The 25,235-nt window shown below is 45.6% G+C and overlaps 1 protein-coding gene across 1 annotated transcript in view; it reads left to right on the forward strand.

Moving 5' to 3' along the window:
* GRIK4 (glutamate ionotropic receptor kainate type subunit 4) overlaps positions 1–22,219 on the forward strand; it is a 436,221-nt gene extending 414,002 nt beyond the window's left edge. The window contains exons 18-20 of the mRNA XM_010357001.2: positions 1,051–1,179; positions 15,445–15,563; positions 19,330–22,219. Coding sequence (XP_010355303.1) covers positions 1,051–1,179; positions 15,445–15,563; positions 19,330–19,686 — 605 coding nt within the window. The 3' untranslated portion in view covers positions 19,687–22,219. The remainder of the gene's footprint in view (positions 1–1,050; positions 1,180–15,444; positions 15,564–19,329) is intronic.
* The last annotated feature ends 3,016 nt before the right edge of the window (positions 22,220–25,235 follow it).

The raw sequence follows: 25,235 nt of genomic DNA on the forward strand, positions 1-25,235 counted from the left end.
CTGAACAGAAAAAAAGCCTTCTTTTGAGGAGGGAAGGGGGAGTGGGAGAAACAAGGTGATGGACAGGCCAGTGGGTTCTCGTGCGCTCAGTAGGCAGCGCTGAGGATGGGGAACACCTGGTGACCTGATTCTCACACTCTGGTGTGGCTCTTCTCTCACTGATTAGTGACTTCTCTGGATAAACAGTTGTCAGGTGTAATGTAGTGAGAGTTACGAGTGCCTAAGAAATTGATTCACTTATTTATTTTTGAAACGGAGTCTCACATTCTGTTGCCCAGGCTGGAGTGCAGTGGTGCGATCTCGGCTCACTGCACCTCTGTCTCCCAGGTTCAAGCGATTCTTCTGTCTCAGCCTCCTGGGTAGCTGGGACTACAGGTGCGCACCACCACACCCAGCTGATTCTTGTATTTTAGTAGAGATGGGGTTTCACCATATCAGCCAGGCTGGTCTTGAATTCCTGACCTCAAGTGATCCTCCCATCTTGGCCTCCCAAAGTGCTGAGATTATAGGCATGCGCCACCGTGACTGGCCATGAGAAATTAATTTAAATAAAGTAGAAATTGGACACACCTAAGAGGTTTGTGTCACAGAAACACAAACTCTGGCCTCCTGGAGGTGGACTGGATGCTTTGCAGCTAGTGTCCTGTGTGTTGGTGGGCAGGTTGTTTAACCAGAATAGACCATCTTTTTTAATTTAGAAAGTGGTGGTGTCCGGCTGGGGAGGTGGATGGTACAACTGCCTGGAAAGCCTTTCCTTGACCCATCTGGGGGTGTTTGGCCATGGGCTGGATGCGCCAGTCAGCATGGAGAGAAGGGAAGTAGAAAAACCTGAGAACCCTGTGTGAAGCCAGAATGCCCCACTCTCCCAGGGAAGCCTGATGGAGTAGAGAGCAGTGGCCCCATGGGCTCGCCCCATCCGCTGCATCTGTCTGTCCCCTCTCGAGGTGAAAGCAGGCAGGGTGGCCAGGAGGTGTGCCGGGAAGGGGAGCAGAGTGACGCCTAACAGGGCATTCACAACCTGTGTCCTGGGCTCTCCTGTGACCCCTGCAGGCTCGGTTTTCCGGGACGAGTTTGATCTGGCCATTCTCCAGCTGCAGGAGAACAACCGCCTGGAAATCCTGAAGCGCAAATGGTGGGAAGGAGGGAAGTGCCCCAAGGAGGAAGATCACAGAGCTAAAGGTAAGGACGTTCAGGGCCATCCTCCTTCTGCCCTAGAGGACCAAAGTAGCTTGTTTCTCATGTTCAAATTCCAGGTACACATAATGACTTCTAGGACCCATCGAGAACTGCCTTGGAAGGAACCTAGGTATAAGCTGGGCTGGCAGGGGGTCAGGTCTGTCCCAGGGTCTTGTGTATCACGGGCACCCAGTGTCCACCTGGCTTCCAAGTCCTAGAGACTCTGCCTCCATGATGCTTCTTGAACCCAGCTGCCTCCGACCCCTAGCACCACAGCTCTACCCTGGCCCGTGCCGCATCATCTCACACCTGTGCAATCACAATCGCCTGGTTTTAGTTTCCTATTCTTGCGTCTCTACAATATATTCTCCACTACTAGATAGAGTGATCCTTTTTAAAAATTTAAATTCGATGTCAGGGTTCCCCTGCACAAACCTTCCAACGGTTTCCCATCCCACTGGGAATAAAATTCAGGGCCCTATATGATCTGTTCCCCTCCAACCTTCCTCTCTTCTCTCTGGTCCCCAAGCCTCCCATCTGGCTCTTCCACCCCAGGGCCTGTGCACCTGCTCCCTCCTCCTGGCCTCTCCTTGAAGAGCTCTTCACTCCTACCCTACACATTTCTCTCCATCACCTTAACCCCACCTTATTTCTCTTCTCAGACCTCATCACTACCTGATATTATATTTCTTATGTATTTGTTTACTTTCCACTTCCTCTACTAGAATGTAAGCTTCATAAGGGCAGGGTTGGTATCACAGGGCTGCCCACAGAGCCGGACATGTGGATATTTTATCGAATGAATGAGCGAATGTTAAATTTGGCTAAATAGAAAGCAGTCCCTGACTGAGATGTTTGGTTAAGGAGTGTTGAGGGTGCCTGAGCACCCAGGATTTTCTGTAGGGGAACACTTACCCTAGTTTGCCCAGGATGGTATAGTCTTGTTTCTATCTGTTGTAGATCAGTTAATGCCCATTAATTATTTCTAGACAGCTTTCATTCTCAAAGTGGCCTGGTTTAGACCATAAATCATATGGTCACATACCATATCTACTACTCCATCTACTGCAGCCTTGTTAAAATATGCAACAGATTTACCTGTCCATGCTCTGCCTGAGGAAGACAGCTGAGGAACAGAATGAAGGATATCATGTGCTTGTCTTTTCTGCTCAGCATGAATCATTGTCCCTGATGAGACAGTGAATGAATAACTATGTGATTCTCAGTGTCTAAACGTGGATCTCTATCTTGCAAGAAGAGGTCTCAAGAATATGGATATATGGAGCAAGTATTTTTTATAATTTAAAGGAAATGCTGCCCTCAGAGGAACTGAGTGAGGCCACACACTTCTTGGCTCTTCACTCCCCAAAGGCCAGATCTGACCATGGGGAAAGCAGTGGACATGAATGGATACAGGGCATGGGCAGACCTCATTTCAGTCCCGTCTCCACCGCCTGCGAGTCTGTGAGTTTCAGCACGTTAGTTAACAGCGCTGAGCCCTCATTCCTTTATCTGTAAAATGAGTTCAGTAAGTAACACGCTGTAGGGCTGCTATGAAGGGAGAGTGAAAAAGCACAGAGCTTGGCTCCTCCCCGGGCCCAGTGTATCGCAGCTGTCACTGATCTGCATCCTAGCACCATACTCTGCTGCTCTCCGAACTTCCGGGCTGTCTGATTCCATCAGCTGCCTGCAGGGGGTTTATTTTCAAGGGTCAGCCGGACATTCCATCAATAGGGGTGTGCTGAGTGACAGTGAGGTGTCCCAGCACATCACTTCACACGCCTGGGAGTAAGAAAGCTCTGCAGACTTACCAGCAAGCATCTTAAAGTGACTTCTGGAAACAAAATTAACTTACTGGAAGCGGTCAGCAAACAATTACTGACACTTGCCAAATTACAGTTAAATGCTAGGGGGTGAAGTGCGGAGATTACTTCTGCTTGTTCAGAGTAAAAGAAAATGGGGGGTATGCAGAAAAAAGTGTCAAGACACTTTTGTGGATTAGATAGAATGAACTAGATTTTGAAGATGCCCAGGACCTCAACAGGTCGACACTGTGGGAGGAGGGCATTGCAGGCAGATAAGCACCTTGAAGACGGATGTGGAGCAGAAGTCAGCGCAGTGGGCAGGGCTGTGTGCAGGGGCTGTGGGTGGTCCAGATGGAACAGAGAAGAATTCGCATTTGGGGAGCTGGATTGTGTAATGGGTTTGTACTAGGGAAGGTGTGGGTAGCAAAATGCTCCTCCACTCCCTCCCCGAAAAAAAGACACATGGATTGGAAACATGTGGCTGGACCTGGAATAGCTAAAATAAAATTGGATTATTGTCAGCATATGTTAATGTTGCTCTGTGATAACAGTGAGCTAAAGGATGGCAGGAAAGAGTGCCGCCTCACCTCCATCTGCAGGGAAACAGTAGTGGTATTGTGCTCTGCAGCTTTCTAAAGTGGAAATGGGGAGGTGAACCTGGGGCCCACAGCAGAAGGACTTTCTGCTTATCGATCCTTCCTCTGATTGATAAGTGAAATAGGAGAAATGTCTAGGTATCTGTCTCCCTAGAAACCCTTGATCTCCCTCTCCCCTCACCACAGTGGGTCGGGGGCCTTCTGTGACTTTGGACAGAGCACTCAACACACTATGCTGCAATCTTGGTCTCCTCTGTTCAGTCGCCGGCACCTTAGACCCAGACTCAGTCTCATTTGCTTCTGTGGTCCTAGCCTCCCCAACAGAGCCAGGCACATAGTAGTTACCCAGTGTTTGTGGGATGTGTGATGAAAACTGCCGCTAGCTGTCAGAAGCTACCAATTGTTGTGTTCTCCTGGGTCATACTAACGTGACTCATGAGACTGTGCTTGAAGTTACTTTCCCCAATAGCCCTCGCACCAGGAGCTGTCCGCTCACAGTCAGTTGTTCCTGCCTCTGAACAGCTGACCAAAGGCATGCGGTGGTGCAGAGGTGCTGGAGAAGAGAGAGGCCTGAACGAGCAATTAAGGCACAATGAGAGGTTTTTATAGTGTCCCCAAGCTGCGAATGTGCCCATCCATCCCTTCTCCCTAAGGCTGACGGGCTCTTCAAAAATCAACACTTAAGACATTTATTTTCTGTCTGTTGACATTTCCCCCCCCCCCCATAGACAATAAGCAACTCAAGGACAGGGACTGTGTCTTATTAATTTTTGTGTCCTGATGCCCAGAACATCACCTGCCATCAGTATTTGATGAAACAATGAACAATTCATTTACAATAGATAAATGAATAGGTGAATGAGCCAGCATCTCAAAGTCCTCCTGACTTTGGAGGAGGAAAAGTCTGGAAAGCCTTATGATTGTTTGCTCGGAAACAGGAGCCCAGCACCCCAAATGTTGGCATGGAAAGTATTCATGTAGCGCTCATTGCTGCCAACAAACAGCATGATAAACTACTGTGTACCAGGCACTGAGCGAGGCTCTGAAATTACCAAAAGGAACACAACCTGGCCTTGCCCTTAAGAGGCTTAGAAGCTAGAGAGAGGCACAGATAGTTGCTGTAATGGTTGCAGTGTGGGAGAGTTTTAATAGCGGTATAAAGAGAATGTCTGGAAGCCCAGAAGAGGAAGTGATGAATTCTGTGGAATGGTCAGGGAAGGCTTTAAGAGCACATGGCCTGGATCTGGAAGCATCCCTTAGGAATCGCTGCTTTAGGACTGTTGTGAGGCACAGGTGTTACGCTGAGAACTCGGTTTGAATAGCTAGGATGAGGTTGGACTTAAGAGAGAGTTGAAAACTGGGTAAAGGTATTTGGACTGCAACCAGTCTGTCTCACGCATTTTCACAGGAGGAGCCAAAAGCAGAGGAGACTAAATGGGAACTGTTGGGGATCTAGGACATTGTCTAAAGCAGCCTACTTGTTCGGAATTTCCTGAAAGTCTTCTGTTCTGTCCTAAAAATACATGTGAATGTTGCATCTTACTCTGTAATATAGGCATGTTTATTTAATGTAAGAATGTTTTTTCCCACCCAAGCCCTAAGTAAAATCAGTGTCCCAGGAAGATGCCCCAACAGCATGCCACAGCTTTGCCAGACTCCTTGGCACAGCAACAGTGCCCTGGGCTGGATTTGGGAGAATTGGCAGTAGCCATCAAAGGTTCTGGGGTGAGATGTGGCACACGGAAAGCAGGTGTGGTGGGACGGAATTCTGAGCTCTTGCTGGCATTCATGGTCCCAGGGGATGGTTATTGCCTTGGGAGAAACCAAGTCAAATTATTGGCTTTAAGTTCCAAAACAAGTTCTTAAAGCTCACAGCAGACATAATGTCCTTGGAGAGCGAGGTTTTTGATTTGCTAGAGAAGTATTTTGGAATACAGAAGGTTAATTCCTAATAGAATCTGGGCAAAAAGTTGATGCTAGAAGTAGGAGTGAAAAAAAAAAATAGAAATAGAAGAACCAGGCCACCAACTCAGCAAATCAGATAAAAGGATGCCCTGGCCAGGACAGGAGCTTCTGAGCAGGAAGTGACATGTTAAAATGTGCTTGGTCCTTGCCCTCCTGGGAGCCGGAGCGTGGCAGATAGCACTCCCAGAATTAGCTGGGTATTCCAAGAGTTCTAAAGAGATTTTTACTTGTGCAGGGGCTGTGGGTGGTACATGTGGAGCAGAGAAGAATTCGCATCTGGGGAGTTTGGCTGTGTAATGAGTTTGTACTGTGGCATGACGCATATTTCTGGAGTTTGGCAAACCCCAGAAATATGTGCCATGCCTCAGTGAAGTGGGGGACGTAAGAGGTGGCACATAGGGACCCACAGCAGAGGGCCCAGTGAAAAGCCTGAGTTTTCCTTAACTCCAGACAAAGACATTGGAAATCTAAGTGGACTACAGCATAAGACCAGACACCTATCCCCACCCCAATACAATGACACAACCACAAACCTGAAATACATCCCGGAAAGAAGGGGGAATGAAGAAGACACTAGATTTAAGCAAATTTAAACATGAAATGACTGAAAAGTCTCTATGTTTTTGCCCATGTGGTGGAAATGGAAGTTGGAGGTGGAATAGAAATATAAAGTTATAATTGTTGCAGTTGTTGGCCTTGGAAACAGTTCCGCATCCACAATGGTTTAGATGGTTCCACAGTTTCAGAAGACTGTGCTGACAGTGGAGTTCAGGGTGGAGGGAGAGGGGAGGCAGAGAGGGAGATCAGGCTTCCAGGAAAGATGGAAAGAAGTGAACAGGAGGCCTCTCTCCACTGCACTTTGGGACTAAATGTTCCCTGGCATGAAGAAGAGAACTGAACAGATGAAAGGGAAAATAAACAGTGGAAGTCATCCTGCCCAGGTCCCAAATGCATCCAAAGATTTCTGGGTGCTATCAGCCAGCCAGTGTTAACTTGTCTCTCTACGGTCATCCTTTGGAACAAGAGGGTGAGCTGTATTAATAAGAGGCAATGTTTCAGAGTGGAGCTGTCTGGGAGATGCTATGCAAATCACTCTGAAAGCCAGGACTTCAGCTACTGTCCCAGCCATAGCTGCTAGTGCCAGTTTAATGTGGTGGCCCCATTTGTGCCATGGCTGCAGCCCAAGCAAACATTACTCAGAGAGGCTAAGAGGCTTCTTGGCCAAGCGAAACTGCATGTGACTTCTTCCAAACCAAGTAAGAAGCACTAGCCTGAAACGGGAGGTGCCATTGCTTGATCTCTCTCTCTCGTAAATTAACTGTCAAACTTACTATGGTGTGTAATTCATTGTCCAGGGGATTTGGAAAAACAGGACCAACATGACCCAAACATCTCTTCCATTAAATCTTTTTTTTTTTTTTTTTTTTGAGACAGATTCTCATCCTGTCACCCAGGCTGGAGTGCAGTGGTGCGATCTTGACTCCCTGCAACCTCCAGCTCCTGGGTTCAAGCAATTCTTCTGCCTCAGCCTCCTGAGTAGCTGGGATTACAGGTGCGTGCCACCACGCCCAGTTAATTTTTGTATTTTTAGTAGAGACGGGATATAATCATGTTGGCCAGGCTGGTCTCGAACTCCTGACCTCAAGTGATCTGCCCCCATCGGCCTCCCAAAGTGCTGGGATTACAGGTGTGAGCCACCGCACCCGGGCTTTACGTCTTTAAGTGTTCACCAAGAATTGAGACCTAAGAACATTGTTTTTCTTGTGTCTCAGGCTGAACAGAGGGCAGTAGCTTTCACCTGCTTTCCCAAGCAGCTCCTAGGTGATCTTTGTTTTTTAGAATTTGAATCAGTTGGCTTTCACGTGTGCCTAAAGGAAGGAAAGAAATATGGAACGGGCAGAGAGGGATAGAGGTGAAAGAAACTATGAGTGGGTCTGTTTTTCGGAGACCTCTGAAACTGAGAGTGGCTGCAGTTTTAATTAGAATGTACCAGACGATAACGCCAGTGCCTAACATAATCCTTTTCTACTTTGTTATCCTATTAAAATGCGAGAAATTTCAAAGAAAAGGAACTGGTGCTTACCCCACTTCTAATCCAATATTACAGCTCAAACATTACTGCCAAATTCCAGAGAAGAATCCTAACATCGTGATAATGCCACCAATCCCGAGTCTTTTTGCCAGGTCTTGCTTGCCTCTGGTAAGAGCCGCAACATGACCCCTTAGCTTCCTCGCCCCCTCTGACTCTCCCTGCTCATAGCTGGGTGACTGTCCACCTCCCTACCTCGCTAAAAAAATGAAACAGCAGATCCTGTGGAAAACTGGAGATTACAAAAAGGAACAGGCTCCACTCCAAGCTGTTTCATTTTCTTCTGCCTTTTCTTTTCAAAAAACACTTATTTATTTATTTTCTCACTTAGCTGCTATAAAAAGAAATATCGCTAGCCACTCACAGATGCCGGCATCCCAATTCAAGGAGATTGGATTACTGAAGTCTTTACAGAACAATTGCTAGACAAAAAGGTGGTTGGTGAACTCCAAGGAAATTAAATACCTTTATCTTGAAAAACACGAGCTCACAATCGGGCTTCAAAGGAACATAAATACACCACCAGGCTGTGAAAATCAGGGTTCCCTTTCAAGAATGGAAAAGAGGCCAGTGGCATGGACTCACAGAACCCTTGGAAAACAGGAAGTTTGCTATCTGGCACGGTGGGAATGGAAGTGTGAGACATCTTAGCAAGAGTGGGGGTGAGTGATGGGGGTGGAAGGGGCCCCGGGGATGCTTCCCTCTCTCTTTCTTCTCATGGGGTCCAGCGTAGTTATCCTGGTTCTCTGGTTTCTCTGGAGAGAGCCGAGGCTGGAAACCTGAATGTGGGGATTTAGATAGTGTTTCCGAGAGATGCCGTGGAGGAAGCCTCTCTCTGATCAAATGAGATCTATTTTTGAGAGAGAGAAACTCCAGAGGGATTTCCAGAAACCATGATCACAACAGAGGCAAATGGTGGCCCCATGAGTCTGCAACAAAGCAGGTCAGAATTGTTAAGACTTCAGCTCACTGTTGTCTGGAAACTGGGCCAAGATTAAGCCAATAAATCATCGATTCAAACATGTGATGTCATGTTCTGAAGGACAGAAGGGGATTTTATAAGCTGAGCTGTAGCTCACACATAGACCCCCTTACCCCTGCCCTGTGTCCCTCTAGAGGTTCCCAGGAATATGTTCAGTCATTAGGATGCCAAGTTGAGTTCTGTAATCGCCCCGCTGCAGCGTGAGTGGATGCCGAGTGACCGGGAGAGGTGGTGTGGAATTGGCCGGCAGGGGGGGCCTGGCTTCAGTAGATTTGGGCACTTCCACCTGTCAGCCGTGGAACCTTGGGCAAGTTACCTAACTCCTCTGTACCTTGGTTTCTGTGTCAGGAAAATGCAGGTAAGCGTAGTGCCCATTTCACAGGGTAACTGTAAGGATTGAGTTAAAACATTTAACATGCTAAATTTGCTCAGAGTAAACACTCATAAAGGTCAGCTTTGTATTTATACAGAGCATTAGCTTTGGAATCAAATTGATCTAGAATTCACATTAGTTATGAAAACATGGACAACTTAAGTTCTCTGAATTTCTGTTTCTTTAACTGTAAAGTGGGGACAATGGGCCTTCTCTATGGTGTTTTTAATGATAATTGAATGAGATAGCAAATGAAAAATGAGATATTTGAGCTCATATTTGGATGGATTATAAGCACCCTCCCATAGCTCATGTTTTGATAAATTGCAAAATTTATCAAATACCTCTCCCATCCCTCTTCGGGTTTGAGTCCCTTTTGCCTACTTTTCTCCCATTATTCTTTCCAGAATCTGCTAGGTCTAGTCACCAGATGCCTTGGTGAATGCAAGACAAAATGTCAAGCTTACCATTTCAACATGATGAATCACTTTGCATTTTCTGGGAAGGTCATGTAGGTCAGTTTATACCTGGGCACATGAAGTTGCTGTTTACAATAATAAGTCCCTGGAGATCGGACTATTTGATATACTTGCCTGGCTATAGGTGAATATAGTTCTGAAATAGAAAGTGCTTGAAAGCCTTATGGGTCCAAGAATTCATGTTCTTGTCCAGTGCTCTTGATGAGCCAGTGTGGCACAGAGCTTTAGCACCTAGCATAGTGCCCAGCTCATGGAAGCTTCTCAGTCAAGATCTGTTGACCAAGGTCAAAGAGCAAATACATTGTCTCTTGCCGGGATCTCGTGGCACTAGTCAGTCCTCTCTCTGTGTGAGTGGATTCTCTGCACCTGCCTCCATGGCTTTTGTGGTCTCTGCCTTTTTTCTCAGCCTTCCCTCACTGTTTGTTCAAAAGGAGCTTTCCCTCTGTATTTTAGTTGCGGATTTCCACAGTGCTTCGTGGAGATATGTGAGGGTTTTACGCTCTAGGACACAAGTGTACCTGAATCCAAGAAGTGGTTATTAGCCAGACAGAACCAAAGGAAGAGCAAGCGGGTGGGTGGTGACTCACATCTCTTCACAGGTGCCCTCTTCCAGGGTGCCCTTCCCGTTCTTAGTTCAAGAGACAAAGAACATTATTCATTTGCATTTGTGAACTATCATTTTGTGGGCAAAATATTTGTGGGCAGTCTGCGGGTGACACCAAAGTTAGTATTTAGCCAACCAGGAGTTTGTGGGGAGAGCGTGATTCTATCTCAGTGACTGCAGCTGATTGCTGGGGCCTAGCTGAAGCTCAGAGACTCAAGTGTCAGAAGAAAGTCCCAGTTTGTAAAGCCATCTGCCTGCATGGCTTATGCGTGGTCCCATCTGAAGAAGGGAAGGAAAGAGATGACTAGATGGCTTCCCAGTCCGCCTTGCCGGTGCTGAGGCATCTGTGAGTGCCGTGTGGGCCTTGTAGGCTGGAGGGAGTTCACATCAAGGGCCCCTTCTGATGAATGTCGATGTGCTGTGGAAGGCATTTGACTTCTAGAGAATGACTGATGACAGTGTTAAATGGAACTGCTGTGCTCTCCGAACTCTCCCTTCCCACTCCCCACTCCCCACTCCATCTGTTTTTCAACTCTGACTCTGCCAGCAATCTATTCTTGCTTCCTCTTTCCAATAACTTCCTCAAGGCACAAATGGTATACAAGCCTTGCTTCTGTGAGGAGGAGGCCACTCAGCCAGGAATCAGGACTCTGGAGCCAACACCCATGATTAACATGCTGGCCCTGAAATGTGAGAAGCTGGGAAAGAAAGACTATGGGGTGTTTCAGTGACTCATGGTTTCTACCAGCCTCCTGTTAAACCTCAGCTCCCTCAAAAGCTTTCCCTGATCTAATAAAAATTATCCCAGTGCAGACCACATGCCTGTTGATAACTGTCCCAATACCCCCACCCAACACAGGCAGTCCATGTTGTGAATTGCCCATGTCAGTATTCAGTCCCCTTTAGACACCACTCAGTACAGTCTAGGCCGTCTTCCTTTATGACCAGCCTGGAGCACTCAACCAGAGCTGTCACGTTTTACCATTATTTCAAACCAAATTTAATTAGAAAGGAATACATATGGGTCCAGAGCTTTTGGTAATGCAGCCCTCTACATCTGGAATTCTTTATCCTCTCTCTTTCTGCTCATTCTTTCCACAAACATTTACTGAGCTCCTATAATGGGCCAGGTACCATGACTGTGAGGTTATAGAGTTGAGCAAGGCATGGTTCTTCCCCTCAAAGAACTCGCAGTGTAGTGGGAAACCCAGATATATAAACTAGTGTATTATTTTATGCATAATAGTGATAAACAAGATATTATTAGTAAAACACAAAAGTAGTATCACTAAAAGTCAGGTAAGAGTAAAGAAGACAGCCTGGAGGAAGTGACCTCTGAGCTAGGTCTTAAAGGAAAGGTTGAGTTTAGCCAGGTGTGTGTCTCAGGAGTAGGGGTAGGTTCCAGGCAGAGGAATTAACAGGAGCAAAGGTATGGAAGGTAGGAGCAACGATGCTGTGTGCTGGGAACTATAAACAATTCTGTGTTACGTGAGAATGTGTCACAGTTAGATTTTGCATTTCAGAAAGATCAGTGAGGCAACTGTGTAGTGTGCAGAGTTGAGGAGGAAATGGCTACAGGGAGGGAAATAGTTTTAAAGGCTACTGCAATAGTCCAAGCAAGAGATGGTGGGGGCCTGAACTAGGGAAGTGGCAGGAGGAATAGAGAGAAGGGTAAGAAATCGAAAAATATTCAGGAGGCAAAATCAGCAGGATTTGGTAATAGCCAAGACATGGAGGAGGGGCAGGAGACCAAAGGCAGGAAAATGAGAAGAAAATGTGCCCCAGGCCAATCAAAGGAGATTGAGGAGATCGGAAGAGAGTGATAAGCAGTGGCTTTATAAAATGCCAAGATGGGGATGTGACTGACGATGTCAAATGCTAACAAAGGTCATGCAAGATTAGGACTAGAAAATTTCCATTAGGCTAGAAACTAAATGTTCATTGGTGACCATAGCAAGGGTGGTTTTAGTGGTGCAAGACAAAATTGCATGAGATGAAGATTGAATAGCAAGAACAAAAGAGTATTCAAAACAGAATTATTTTCTCCTTTGGATATCATAGACAGAGTTACTTGGAGCTTAAAAGCTTTTTGAGTGTCCAAATTATGTTTGAGGTCTGAAAAAAATTACTGCTTTCAGAATGCAAAAAGGAAACTGCAAAATTAAATTAAGACATGTTTAATTAAATATCTCCAAAATGTAACATTGTTTCAACTTCATTAATCTTTAAATTTAATATTCGTAAAAACTTCATTACATGTAGAAACAATTTATTGGTTATATTTTTAATTTTGCAACATTCTTTTGTATGTATGTGCAATGATTGCTGAGAAATCACAGCCAATTTTAAGTTAACTGTATCTTGCCACTCAATAATATCAGAAGCAAAAATTTTTAAATGCATTTAACATAAGATGTGGGTGCATTTTGTTCTACTTGCTTTTATGTGAGATGGGTCCTCCAAATGTTAGTGATTTTAAGGGCTTTTAGAAGGTCTTAAAATAGTTCTGATGTAGACAGCTCTCAAAATCCTTGGCCATGGAAGGAGAGAGAAGTGTTGGATTAGACAGAGCTGGAGAGAGTAAGGAGGATTTCTTTGTCTTTAAGGAGGGAGAGACATGAGTATGTGAATGTACTGAGGGAGAGAGCCAGTGGAGAGAAGATCGGAGGAGGACCAGGGAGGTGACTGATAGGGAGGCAGGGGGCACAGCTGGAACACAGGTAGCAGAAGAAGACCTACAGGGGAAAGAAAACCACCTCTACAGAAACAAGAGGAATGTGAGACCCTCTGCAAAGGGGCCCTTGTCCTATTTTCTTTGGTTTTTTGTTTTTGTTTTTGAGATGGAGTCTCACTCTGTTGCCCAGTCTGGAGTGCCAGGGCACGATCTTGGATCAAGTGGCAGCCTCCGCCTCCTGGGTTCAAGTGATTCTCCTATCTCAGCCTTCCAAGTAGCTGGGATTACATGCCTGGCTAATTTTTGCATTTTTAGTGGAGACGGGGTTTCACCATGTTGGCTAGGCTGGTCTTGAACTCCTGACCTCAAGGGATCCTCCTGCCTTGGCCTCCCAAAGTGCTGGGATTACAGGCGTGAGCTACTGCACCCAGCCCCTTGTCCTGTTTTCTGTCTCAAGCACAACTATTGCCAAGTGATGGGGGTATCTTCTAGAATCTCCGCAGTCACTTGGGGACTCCAGTTACCTGAGCAGATGGCCATCCTTCATGTCACCATTGTCATTTCCCCATTCACGAGGGATGTCCACCCAGCCTCCCTCCACAGGGGCTGGCCAGAGAAGGTAATTCATCCATGTCGCACAGATACACATCCTAATACTCCAGTTCTCACCACCCCTAAATCTGTGGGCTGAAGTATCTGCCTACAAACCCCAGCCAGCTCCTTGGTACATTCCCTCTTAAGTGTCCCTTTTTCATCCCCTCCTTCTTGTGGCTCTTGATGCTCCCAGAGTGAAAACCTTCTACCCAAATGGCCCCGGTTAGGGGGACAGGTGTTAACACAAGATGTGGGTGCATTTTCTTCTACTTGCTTTTATGTGAGATGGGGCCTCCAAATGTAGGTGTTTTAAGGCCTTTTTGCCCATTTAAGCACCTTCCTCCTGGAAGGTAGAATTGAGTTTTTAAATGATCCCCTATTTTTTATTATTCAAAATAGAGAATTCCCGCATTCACACAGGTACTCAAGAGTTGACTGTGGACCTGCAGATCAGTGTATAGTTCATTTGGTGCATTCATCATGTGAGTCCTCAGCGTCATTCTAAGCAGATTTTCAGTTGTAGGCAGGGACGGCTACTGCACTGTTATTTTAAAAACAAAAATCAGACATCCACTTAGGACTTTGTGAAAGAAAACCCTGGGCATCCCAAAATGGCCAGATAGGGCTATTTTTCCAGTTTTCCAAGGTGCAAAAGGTAATGTTGATTTCTGCTCTGGCCCTGTGACTCCTTTCATAGTGCCGTGGGAAGTTGACTGCCCCTGACACTGACGAGGCTCCGTGTTCTGTGAGGACACTACTGACTGCACACTCAGATGTGCAAGCATTCCTGAAGAACAGGGGACACAACAGACCCTCCTGGATGAAAGACGCCTTATGATTTCTGATTGTGGCCCCAGTTGAATCAGGGTGTTTTGTGTTTGGGTTTCTCTAATGCCAAAAAAACCATTTAATTACATAGCTGAACTCAGTGTTTGCCACAGTGGAAATGAAACAGCCACATCATATCCTATAAGTATGTATTGACTATGTAGTGTGTGCCAGGTATCGTGCTTTGCAATGAGGACATGACCAGAAACGATGTCTGACTCCCAGGAACTTACAAACTTGCACAATGCTTCTAAAATTACCAATTTGTAAACTATTTTTAGGAATGGCTAGAAAAGAATCACCTGTGAAAATACAGATTCTTGGGCCCCATGTCCAGAGATACTGATCGAGTAGGTCTGGGGTAAGGACTGGGAATCAATATTTTTAGCAAGCTTTCTAGGCTGTTCTGATGGCAACTGGTTTGTGAAGCACTCGTTTGGTGGGATAAAAAGTTTTACTTTCCAGGCCGGGCGCAGTGGCTCACACCTGTAATCCTAGCACTTTGGGGGCTAAGGCAGGCGGATCACCTGAGGTCAGGAGTTCGAGATCAGCCTGGGCAACACGGTGAAACCTCGTCTCTACTAAAAATACAAAATTAGTCAGTCCTGGTGGCACATGCCTGTAATCCCAGCTACTCGGGAGGCTGAGGCAGGAGAATCGCTTGAACCTGGTAGGTGGAGGATGCGGTGAGCCAAGATTGTGCCATTGCACTCCAGGCTGGGCAACAAGAGTAAATCTCCGTCTCACCAAAAAAAAAAAAAAAAAGTTTTACTTTCCAAATAAGTATTTTAGTAACATGTTGACAAAGATAGGTAAATAGAATTTTTTCTATCCATGGTTTGGTCAAAACAGTTGCTTTTATATCACAGAAATACAATATTAGGAAGATTGAGTAAAACTTTTATGAAACTGTTAGAACTGACAGGTATTTTGGCGTCATGTCTCTCTCTATAAGCTGTCAGAGTTTGCCTGAGCCCTTTTCTTAAAAGGTCCCCACCTCCCAGCCCCAGACACCCTTTGGTAGGCTTCTTGCCAGTGTCCTTGATTGATGGCAAGGTCTCTCTCTTCCATTTTATTTCAACTATGCTGCATTTTTTTCCAGATATATAATTACATATCTTCAAGGACTGGGTGTCTACATGTCAGTAGACTCATGGGTGTCTACTTGAGCATCTACAATACTCAAGTTCTTGTTTAAATGATTTTAGCATTTTTGATACAATGATTGTGTCTTTCTGATCTTTTACAATATTTTTTATTTGTTATCACTTTCTTACAGGCCTGGGAATGGAGAATATTGGTGGAATCTTTGTGGTTCTTATTTGTGGCTTAATCGTGGCCATTTTCATGGCTATGTTGGAGTTTTTATGGACTCTCAGACACTCAGAAACAACTGAGGTAAACTTTCAAAGGGGTATGATCCATAGTGTTGGCAGATGGGGTAAAGTTCATCGACTCATGCACATATAAAGTCATTTCTGATGCTTCCCACAGGAAGTGCAGCGAAGAGAATCCCAGTGCCCAGCGGAGGGGATTTGGATCAATGCTTCATTACTTAGTAATTATGCAGCTACAGAAGGGGCACTTAACATCTCCGGGCTTCAGTTTTCTTTGAAACAACCCAGCCAATACGCATGTGAAAAAGCTTTTATGAACAACAAAGCCTTCTAGAACTATCATTTAAGATGTAGTTGAGAAAAATAGGTGAAAGTACCAGGTTACTACGGAGAAGACAACCTCAGTCCTTCCATTTTGAGTATGTTTTTGCCTTGCAGGGAAAGATCCTTAGAGATATCCCGACTCATGTGAATCCAAGAATTGTATCTCCCTTCTCGGGGATTTTGAATAAGTTCAATTCCCCAGCTGTGGCTTAGAGACAGGGTTAATATAAACTTTACCCAGCTTCAACAGTTTGAGAAGAGGGAAGAAGACTTTATCCTGCTCTTCTTCCAACCCACCCCAGGGAAGATATATAAATCCTTACATGTGAATTGCATTATTAGATTTTTTTTAAAAGTTACATTAGCCTCTATCTGTCTCCCAACTCTGAATCTTCCTAAAACCTTTCCTAATTGGCACTGGGGAAATATCTCACAGCAGGACAAACAGCGCCCCTGGAAGTCTATGGAGTCTGGCCTCACATGGAGCCTTAACACAACACTGCTTGCCAGTCCTGGTCCTCTGTGCTCAGCCCCTTTGCTGTCTCCTTGTAGGACTTCCATGCTGTTGCCCACTCCTCAAGTTCCTCTGCTTCTGCATGCATAGAGCTTCATTTTACTTCCCATCTCCCAAGAAATCAGGAGTGGCCAGCCCTGAATTAAAAACCCCACTAAACATCTCCCCACAGCTCAGCCACCCTGCAGCTGCAGCAGATAGCTCAGTCCTTCTGCTGTCTCTTCCTTGATCCTGTCTTTCCTCAGCTACTCCAAGATTATCCTCTTTCTCCCCCGTATTTTTTTTCTGCCTGCTCTTTCTCCAATCCACAATTATGAACGCGTCTGCCGTATTTCAAAATAATAGGAAGATTACTATTGCTTGCTCTATCCCTCTCCTCTTCCAAACCAAGGGGATCCAGCTGAGAGACTCTCAGTCTCTATCTCCTCACCCCCGATTTGGTCCGAAACCCAGGGCAGCCTGGCTTCTCCCTACCGCTGCACTGAAAGGCCAGTGCTTAAAGGTCTGACCCCTCCCAGTGGACCAAACCAGAGAGAATCTATGGGCCTTACTGGACTTCGGTGTGTCCCTTGTTGATGGGGATACTTTTTTTCAGAATCCCTCTTCCCTTGCCTTGCATGGCACCCAGCTTCTTGGTTCCCCCCGTGTTGCTGTCTCCAGCTTTACTGGCTTTCTCCTTTTGCCCACCCCTTAAAAGGTGGTGGTCTTACTTATTCCCTAAGACCTAGTTTAAGTGTTCCCTTCCTCGTGAATCCTTCCTCATCTCTCCTGCTGTGTCTCAGCAATTGGTCATCCTCCTCCTTCTTGACACTGCTGTAACCTAGGCACGAACCACTTACACACCACGTTGCAATTATTTTGGTATCAGCCCCCAACTAGAGGTTGAGCTGCCTGCAGTAAGCACTGTGTCTTTTATCCCTGTGCTTGACACACAGTAGACAGTCAATAAATCTACATTATTACATTATTGTCACATGTAATAGATTAGGCAGGTGGTACTATTTTTATTGTAGTTATTATTAGAAGCACAGAGAGGTTAAGTGACTTGTCAAGAGTCTCTGCTATTTGGTTAACAATTGTAGGGGTGTGATGGGGTCCTATAATCCAAGGCGGGAAAACTCATGTAGGCCATATTCCATTAAGTGACATCACCTCTCTATAGCCGCTTCACATTTTGTTATTCTCCCCAAAGCTCACCCATGGTCTGGAAGTACATTGACAAACTCAACAAGTAGTTAGAGCACTCCGAATAGCTAAAATAAAGAGTCAATGCTGTGTTAGCGATTTGGTTTTGGTAGAACAACTGTCCCATTTATAGAATTGGAAGAAAGAACATGAAAGAACTGAGGACTTCTGCTCCCATATGGTCTAGGAAAGTGTCCTTTCAACTCAGAGTAGAGCACTCAGCCGAGCATGTGCGGGCTTGGAGTTGATAGGTATTGGTCCAAATTCAGAGTCAGCTATTAGTCCATTTTTGGCAATATGCAAAACTTCTCTGAGCCTCCATTTCCACATTTGTGAAATGGATATAATAATAATAGTAATAGTAGTAATACAGGCCCATCAGCCGGGCACAGTGGCTCACGCCTGTAATCCCAGCACTTTGGGAGGCCGAGGCGGGTGAGTCATGAGGTCAGCAGTTCAAGACCAGCCTGGCCAACATAGTGAAACCCAGTCTTTACTAAGAAATACAAAAATTAGCTGGGTGTGGTGGCGCATGCCTGTAATCCCAGCTACTGGAGAGGCTGAGGCAGAAGAATCACTTGAACCCAGGAGGCGGAGGTTGCAGTGAGCTGAGATCGCGCCACTGCACTCCAGCCTAGGCGACAGAGCAAGACTCTGTCTAAACAAACAAACAAACAAAAAATTACAGGCCCATCTGTATTCTCTTTTTTTTTTTTTTTTTTTGAGATAGAGTCTCACTGTTGCCCAGGCTGGAGTGGAGTGCAGTGGCAGTATCTCAGCTCACTGCAACCTCCGCCTCCCGGCTTTCTGTGATTTTCCCCACTCAGCCTCCCGAGTAGATGGGATTACAGGCACACACCACCACACCCAGCTAATTTTTGTGGTTTTAGTAGAGACAGGGTTTCACCGTGTTGGTCAGGCTGGTCTCAAACTCCTGACCTCAAGTGATCCGCCTACCTCGGCCTTCCAAAGTGCTGGGATTACAGGTGTTAGCCACTGTGCCCAGCCCTCTCCTGTATTCTTCATCCACAGTTCTGAAACCTAAAAAGCTGGGAGAGTTCCAAGTTCCTTGTAAGTTTGATGCAAATGCACTCAGTGGTGACTTCGCTTGACTGATGTCTGTGGCCTTTATCACACTCACACGGTGTGAGTGTACATACATATTGCTACAGGAATATTAGTGGGTTTGCATTCAAGTCTGCCCCAGACCCACTGGGTGTGATACATACTATATACTGTTTGTGCATTGTATTACCCTCCTCTTGTTTTTGTTGTCATGAGGATACATCCATCTCCAGCTATAACCGGTTGGCTAAAAGAAACAGGAATCTTCAGCCTAAGGAACAGAATGTTCATAGAGACATGGTAGCCTTTTCAGATACTTGAGAGACTTACATGTGGTGGAGGAATTATTTATTTAGTAGGCTTCAAGGTCCAAATTTAGCTGAGATCAATGAATGAAAATTTCAGGGACAGAAATTGTTAGCTGGGTAAAAGGAAGCAGCATTTAATGGAAATGTGCAAAAAAAAAAAAAAAAAAAAAAAGGAGATCATTGGCTTTGAAGGTGTTCATCAAAGATTGGAGACCAGCTGGTGGGGCTCTTGAATATTATGGTATGGAGGGTGTTTGGACATTAAATGGGAGTTGAGTGAGGAGATGGACTGAAAGGCCTTTATTATCTTCATACCTAAGATGACACGATTCTGTGACCGCTGTCCCCCTTATCCCCCATCCCAGCGAACTAGCAGGGGGCCCGCGGTGTCTGGTTGAGAGGCTGGGCCCTGACCTCGCTCTCTCCTCCAGGTGTCCGTCTGCCAGGAGATGGTGACCGAGCTGCGCAGTATCATCCTGTGTCAGGACAGTATCCACCCCCGCCGGCGGCGCGCCGGAGTCCCGCCGCCCCGGCCCCCCATACCCGAGGAGCGCCGGCCCCGGGGCACGGCGACGCTCAGCAACGGGAAGCTGTGCGGGGCAGGGGAGCCCGACCAGCTGGCGCAGAGACTGGCGCAGGAGGCCGCCCTGGTGGCCCGCGGTTGCACGCACATCCGTGTCTGCCCCGAGTGCCGCCGCTTCCAGGGCCTGCGGGCACGGCCGTCGCCCGCCCGCAGCGAGGAGAGCCTGGAGTGGGAGAAGACCACCAACAGCAGCGAGCCCGAGTAGTCCCGGCGGCCACAGGACGTGCGGAGGCCGGGCGGGGCAGGAGGGGCGGGGCGGGCGCTGCTGTCAGCTGCGAGCCGGGACTTGTACAGCGTCGACTCCTCTCCGAATTTCGGAGCCAGTCACTTTTCCAAAAGATCAAGGAGCCCGACGCCCCAGCCAGAGACCGCGCCTGGTCGGGCAGCGGGGTCCACCCGGAGACGTTGCACTCAAGTGGCAAAGGACGGCCCTCCCTCCTGGGCACAGACACATCTTCTCCCAGCGGGCCTTTCCCTGTCGCCAAAATAACAGCGTATAGGGTGGGGGGGTCCCTACTCAGACCAGTCCAATGAATTGGTGGAATCATCAGCTGAATTCCCCCTAGTCAGAGGCCAATGTACCCTCGGTCTAGTTCTTACAGAAAAAAAAAGTTAAACAGGGAAGTTTTTCTTTTCTGGATTTGTATATTTTTGTTAATGTTCTTTCCCCTTTCCTCCTCTCCTTTTCTTCTTTGTCATCTTCTCAGTTCTGTTAATTTGTTTTGTGTTTTTTGGAGGGGGAGGCTGGGTTAGGGAATGGAAGCCTAAATAATCCCCATTTCTTCTTCTTCCTGAATTTTGGGATATTGCGTTACCAGTGCATCCGATTTCAGGTGCTTAACTCTCCTTTCTGTATGGTGATTGGGGGCCTGCAGGAGCACAAGAGAAGGGGTCTCGGGAAGAGTCAGATGGAGAGTCTCAAAAGCATTGAAGTAAAGTTTTAGATGCCAAAAAGCAATTAACTCATCGTATACTCAGAGAGACCTTGAAACGCCTGGGATGTCAAGGGTTAATCTGTCTTGTCTTTCCCTTTCTCTTTCTGACTTTCACTATTACTGTGTTTGATTTGATCTTTTTGTGAATGTAGTCTCTGAAGACAGACAGGGGAGGAGAACAGAATGCACAAAGTATCCTAGGACTTCGTTTAAGGAGCGGAAAGAGTAGATAGAATTTTCCCATACCATGGCCTTGGCTTCCCGTGGAACATGCTGTTCACAGAGGAGGAAGGACTGGGCCACCCCGTTGGTATGGTGCCTACTTTGTCAACTGCATCTCTTTTCAGCCAAACTCAGTGGCTGCCTATGAAGCCAGACCCCCAAGACTATCATGGATTGGGTAGTTTCTTGCTACTTAGATGTGAGACCTGGGTGCAAGTGTATGTGTGTGTATGTGTGCGCGCGTGTGCGTGTGTGTATTTATTCAATAGAAAGACCTTAAGTAATCAAGAATTTGCTAGGTTCCTGGGAGAGAGGTGGAGTCTCCTAGTCAATACACAGTCCTGGGAACCAGGAACTCCTGAGTCCTAACCTCAGCTTGAGCAGTAGCCCCCCACCTTGTATGACTTTAGGTAAAGCATTTAACTTCTGTTCCATCCACCAAATAGGAGTTACTGATGCTGTCCAGGTTACCAGGTGACTGCTAGTGACTGCTCTCCATGTGAGAAGTTTGCAGGGTCCAGAGCACACATGTGATGGGAGGGGGTGAGGCTTTCTGCAGCTGCTTGACCTTTGCTTGACTTCACCAATTAAGAGTTTCACGCAGAGAGTTCTCATTTGCTGATGAAAAACAAATTCTATGCAATTTCTGATTGTAACCTTAGCAAATTCAGAGAGAGAGAAACAAACAGCCACTACCACCACCTCCACCTCCACCACCGCTGCCACCACCTTGAATGGAATTGTCCTCACTTTTGTTGCTGTTGCAAATGTACTAAAATAAAGACATCTTTGGAAGATGACGAGCTTAATTCATGTTTTTGCCATTTGGGTTGGTCGGCATCCTCTTTATGCCAGGACAATTAGTTAGGGCTGCCGTCCTGGGGGCCAAATGGTACCCTGATTATTCCTGTGAGGGACACTCATTTTGTCCTCACCTGACCTCACTCATGAATTTGAGTCCTTTATCTTTTTTCTCTTTAACCATCAAATGACAACAAGCTGTGCAAGACACCTGGGTCTTTTTTTAAACCTTGCCTTGATCCTCGTGGAGAAACATGGATTTGGTGGGAAGGGCACCCGAAGGCTGGCTGACAACAGACCCCAGTGGTGCCACTGTGCTCCAACCTGCAGCCCCATCTCATGCTTCTGACAACGTGGTTCCTACTGTCAGATCACATTTGGGGCGGGAAGGGTGGTTTTTTTAAAAAAACTCGTTTTTATGAGCAGGCTATCTTGATCAATAGCAAACTTTTTTTAATGGATTAGTGAAATAAATGTCCCTATGCATCATTGATAGTCTGTTTCTTTCTCCGTGTGGAATCAAGATAAGACTGCCAGGACTAGATGGTTTCTGTTAGCTGCTGAGACAAGGACTGCACCTTGCTCGAGCTGGGGGGTGAATTTGCAACCAGCTAGTACTCTTCCTTGGTTTGTCTCCACTTTTTATCTGTTGGTTGTTGGCTTTCTTTTCCATTCTGTATTTTCTATCTGACTCTGTATACTGTATAAAGCAGTTTTTTCTTGTCTGTTTGTCTTTCTTCAACTGGAATATTTACAATAAAACAGAAACAAACCCTGAAATGTTAGTGATGGATGAAAGCTGTTTGGGTTTAGAAAGTATGGTTTAGTGTGTCTTAATATCCAGGTACTAGACTTGAAAAGCAAATAAAATCATAAACCCACTCTGTGTCTTCCCCTCCACCTGCCCTCTCTCTCTCCCACTCTCCACCTCCCTCTCTACTCCCCCACCCGCTTTGGCTCTTTGTTCAGATCCCAAAAAAGTCTAGGTGGCTTCTTTCAATTTTTAGTCCTAGGAGCCAGAGCCAATCCGCCCCCCCATCCCCAAAAACGGATACATATGTTAATGAAGTTCAGGATTCCTAAGGTTTTGTCTTCCTAAATGCACTTTCACAGAATAGTCATCTATTGATACCTAGGGTAACTCTAGTCAGATATCACCCCAGATTCCACTGGGAGCTTGAAGATTACATCAATTAAAATATAATACTTGGCTTTATTTCTTTTAATTGCTTTACAGGGCCCCAACCGTCACAAGATCTCTACCTCAGAAACCAGGTAGAGTGTAAGGTGAGCATGGAGAGGGCCGAAAATCTTTTGGCTTCCTCTAATCCACTGCTCATATGAGAATATTCTTCCTGGGAACATGCCAGCCAGCTCTCTTATTGGTTAGGTGAGACTGAAATATCATGATAACCAATCCACCTGGGGCCACTCTGTGAAAGTTTCTTAGTTTTGGATTCCAAGGAGTTTCATTTTCTTTTGGAATCCAAGGGGGAACTTCCCCGTGGTGTAGGAGTCAAGTACACAAGGCCAGAAAAGGGCTGGGGCATTTCAGAAACACCAGATTGGTGGTTTGAGAGAAGCTTGAGAGACCGTTTGTGGCCCTCCCACCAACGGGATGTTCACAGCAAGGTAAAACGGTCTGGAAATGATAAGGGAGATTTGAGTGCCTGACTAGTTGTCAGCTCTCTTGGGGTAATAACAAAGAGACCTGTTTGGAAAATTCAGAGAAGGAATCCTTTCATAAAGATTTTGCTTATAGCTAATGCTTCCTATGGGATCTTCTCAAAGAGAAATTAAAGTGCCATGAGTAATTCCTTTGCCTTTCGGGGAATGGTGACTTTCTCCCCACAGGCGACTCCCCACAGTGGCCAAACAGAGAGTGCCCTCAGGAACTGACAACCTGCCCATCCTAAGGTTTGCCTCAAAGGCTGGGGACGGTATGCTCTCCTAAGACTTTTCCCATAGGGGAAAAAGTTGTTACTGGGTATGGCTTTCAAAGGAAAAAAAAATCCAAATTTTACAGCCTACATGGTCAAGAAGCTTGTTGTAATTTGAGGGCAATCAAGCAAGAGAAATTCCACCACTACTGTTAGAACATTATCATTCAAGTTTTATGAATTTCATACTAATTTCCAAATCTGGAGAGTGAATGAAACAAATACGAATGTTAGCATTTGACAAACAGCAGAAGTAATGCTGAGATCAAGAAAGAAAGAAGTCTATGAAGGCAATGAAGTAAGAACTAAGCTCTCTACCAGAAGTGGCAGAAAATTGAGGCCCCAAGAAGGGTCATAAAAAAATTCAGCATATACTATATCTGTAGGTTAACTAAACATATGCATATAAATATTTCAGTCACCAGGATTTGCATGTCACAATGCATGTCAGTGCACTGGGACTGATGGGTGTAGCAACTGAGGGCTTGATCCTATTTACAAGTTAGACTAGACACAGATGGTGGATTACAAATCCCTGTATCATCTATATTTAGGGCAAAAGATCCTCCTGTAGAAAATTAGCTAAAGATCCTGCCCACTCTTCAGTATTCCTTGTCCCAATCAAATGTTGTTTCTTGGTTGTCAGAGAACAAAAGGCACTTTTCCATAGATCGGTAAGTGACCTGGAGAGGGTATTACCTAGCACCCCGCACCACATTAGATTTTGCCAGAAATAAGACATAGAAGCAGTGATCTACACTCTGCTTGAAGGACAAAACTAACCTTACCTGTAAGAAACGGAAAAAATATCACACAAAATATAACAATAAAAGTGCTAGAGTGTGTGGTTTGGAATACTAACCACGTAGAAATTCAGAGCAGCTCAAGATTCTAAGTAGTTGAAAAAGCAAAGGAAGGTTGGGTGGAGGAAGCAGGACTGTTTGCGTGTTTGGGTTGTTAATTAAATTTTTTTTTTTTTATGTCTGGGAAATAAGATCTTGCTCATTGCCCTTGGAGTGAAATATGGTTAATTCATGTTGATGAATTCAGCACCACTCTGATAAAAGATAGTTTGTTATAGCTGTTGTTTTGTTTTTACCCACAGCATCCCTTTTTGAGGAATTCTGGCTTTTAAACGATGCTTCTTCCTGTTTGCTGCCAACACTAGAGATTCTCGCCACTGTCTCATCCCTTCGTTTCTTTAAGTTGTATTAGTGGAATTAGCTGCAGATACAAACAGCCTAGCCCTACAGAATACAGAAAGGCTTAACTGAAACAAGCAATGAAACTGTCTGAAGTGGATTGGGAGCTCTTTTTAGAAAAAAAGATCAAAGATTTTTAAAATTGGAGGAAAGGAGTAAGAAAACAGGACCGAAGGTGTGGAGCCAGTGTAAAAATTAATACAGAACCAAACGTCCAAATTTCTGCTGTACAGGAACATTTAGAACTGTCTTCCTTTTCAGTCCATTTAACCATCCTGTTAGTCACAGCACAAGGCGTCTACCTGGAAAGGTATTCTCCTTGGATTGTTCTGATTAGCTCCTTAGTAGCTTTTCCATTAAAAATAATAAAATGTAACTTCCATTTCCATCATCTGTAATCCTATAGCACCGAGTGGGCTACAGAAGCATTTTAAATCACTAAGATTGTTCAAATGTGAAGGTCAACAGAGAGAAGTCCCAAACAGGTGGACAGCACAGGCTGTCATTACCAGGAGACCGTGTGCCCTCAAGCTCAGGTGGTGACGGAACTTTAAAACCCGCTTACAGAGGATCAGATGAGAAATAGTTCAGTATAGAGAGACTTGAAGTTATTTTTCTTTGCTGATTTTTCCCTTATATAAACTAAACTGGTGT

The sequence above is a fragment of the Rhinopithecus roxellana genome, chromosome 15 (genome assembly GCF_007565055.1).
Source record: "Rhinopithecus roxellana isolate Shanxi Qingling chromosome 15, ASM756505v1, whole genome shotgun sequence".
In the NCBI taxonomy this organism is placed as follows: domain Eukaryota; kingdom Metazoa; phylum Chordata; class Mammalia; order Primates; family Cercopithecidae; genus Rhinopithecus; species Rhinopithecus roxellana.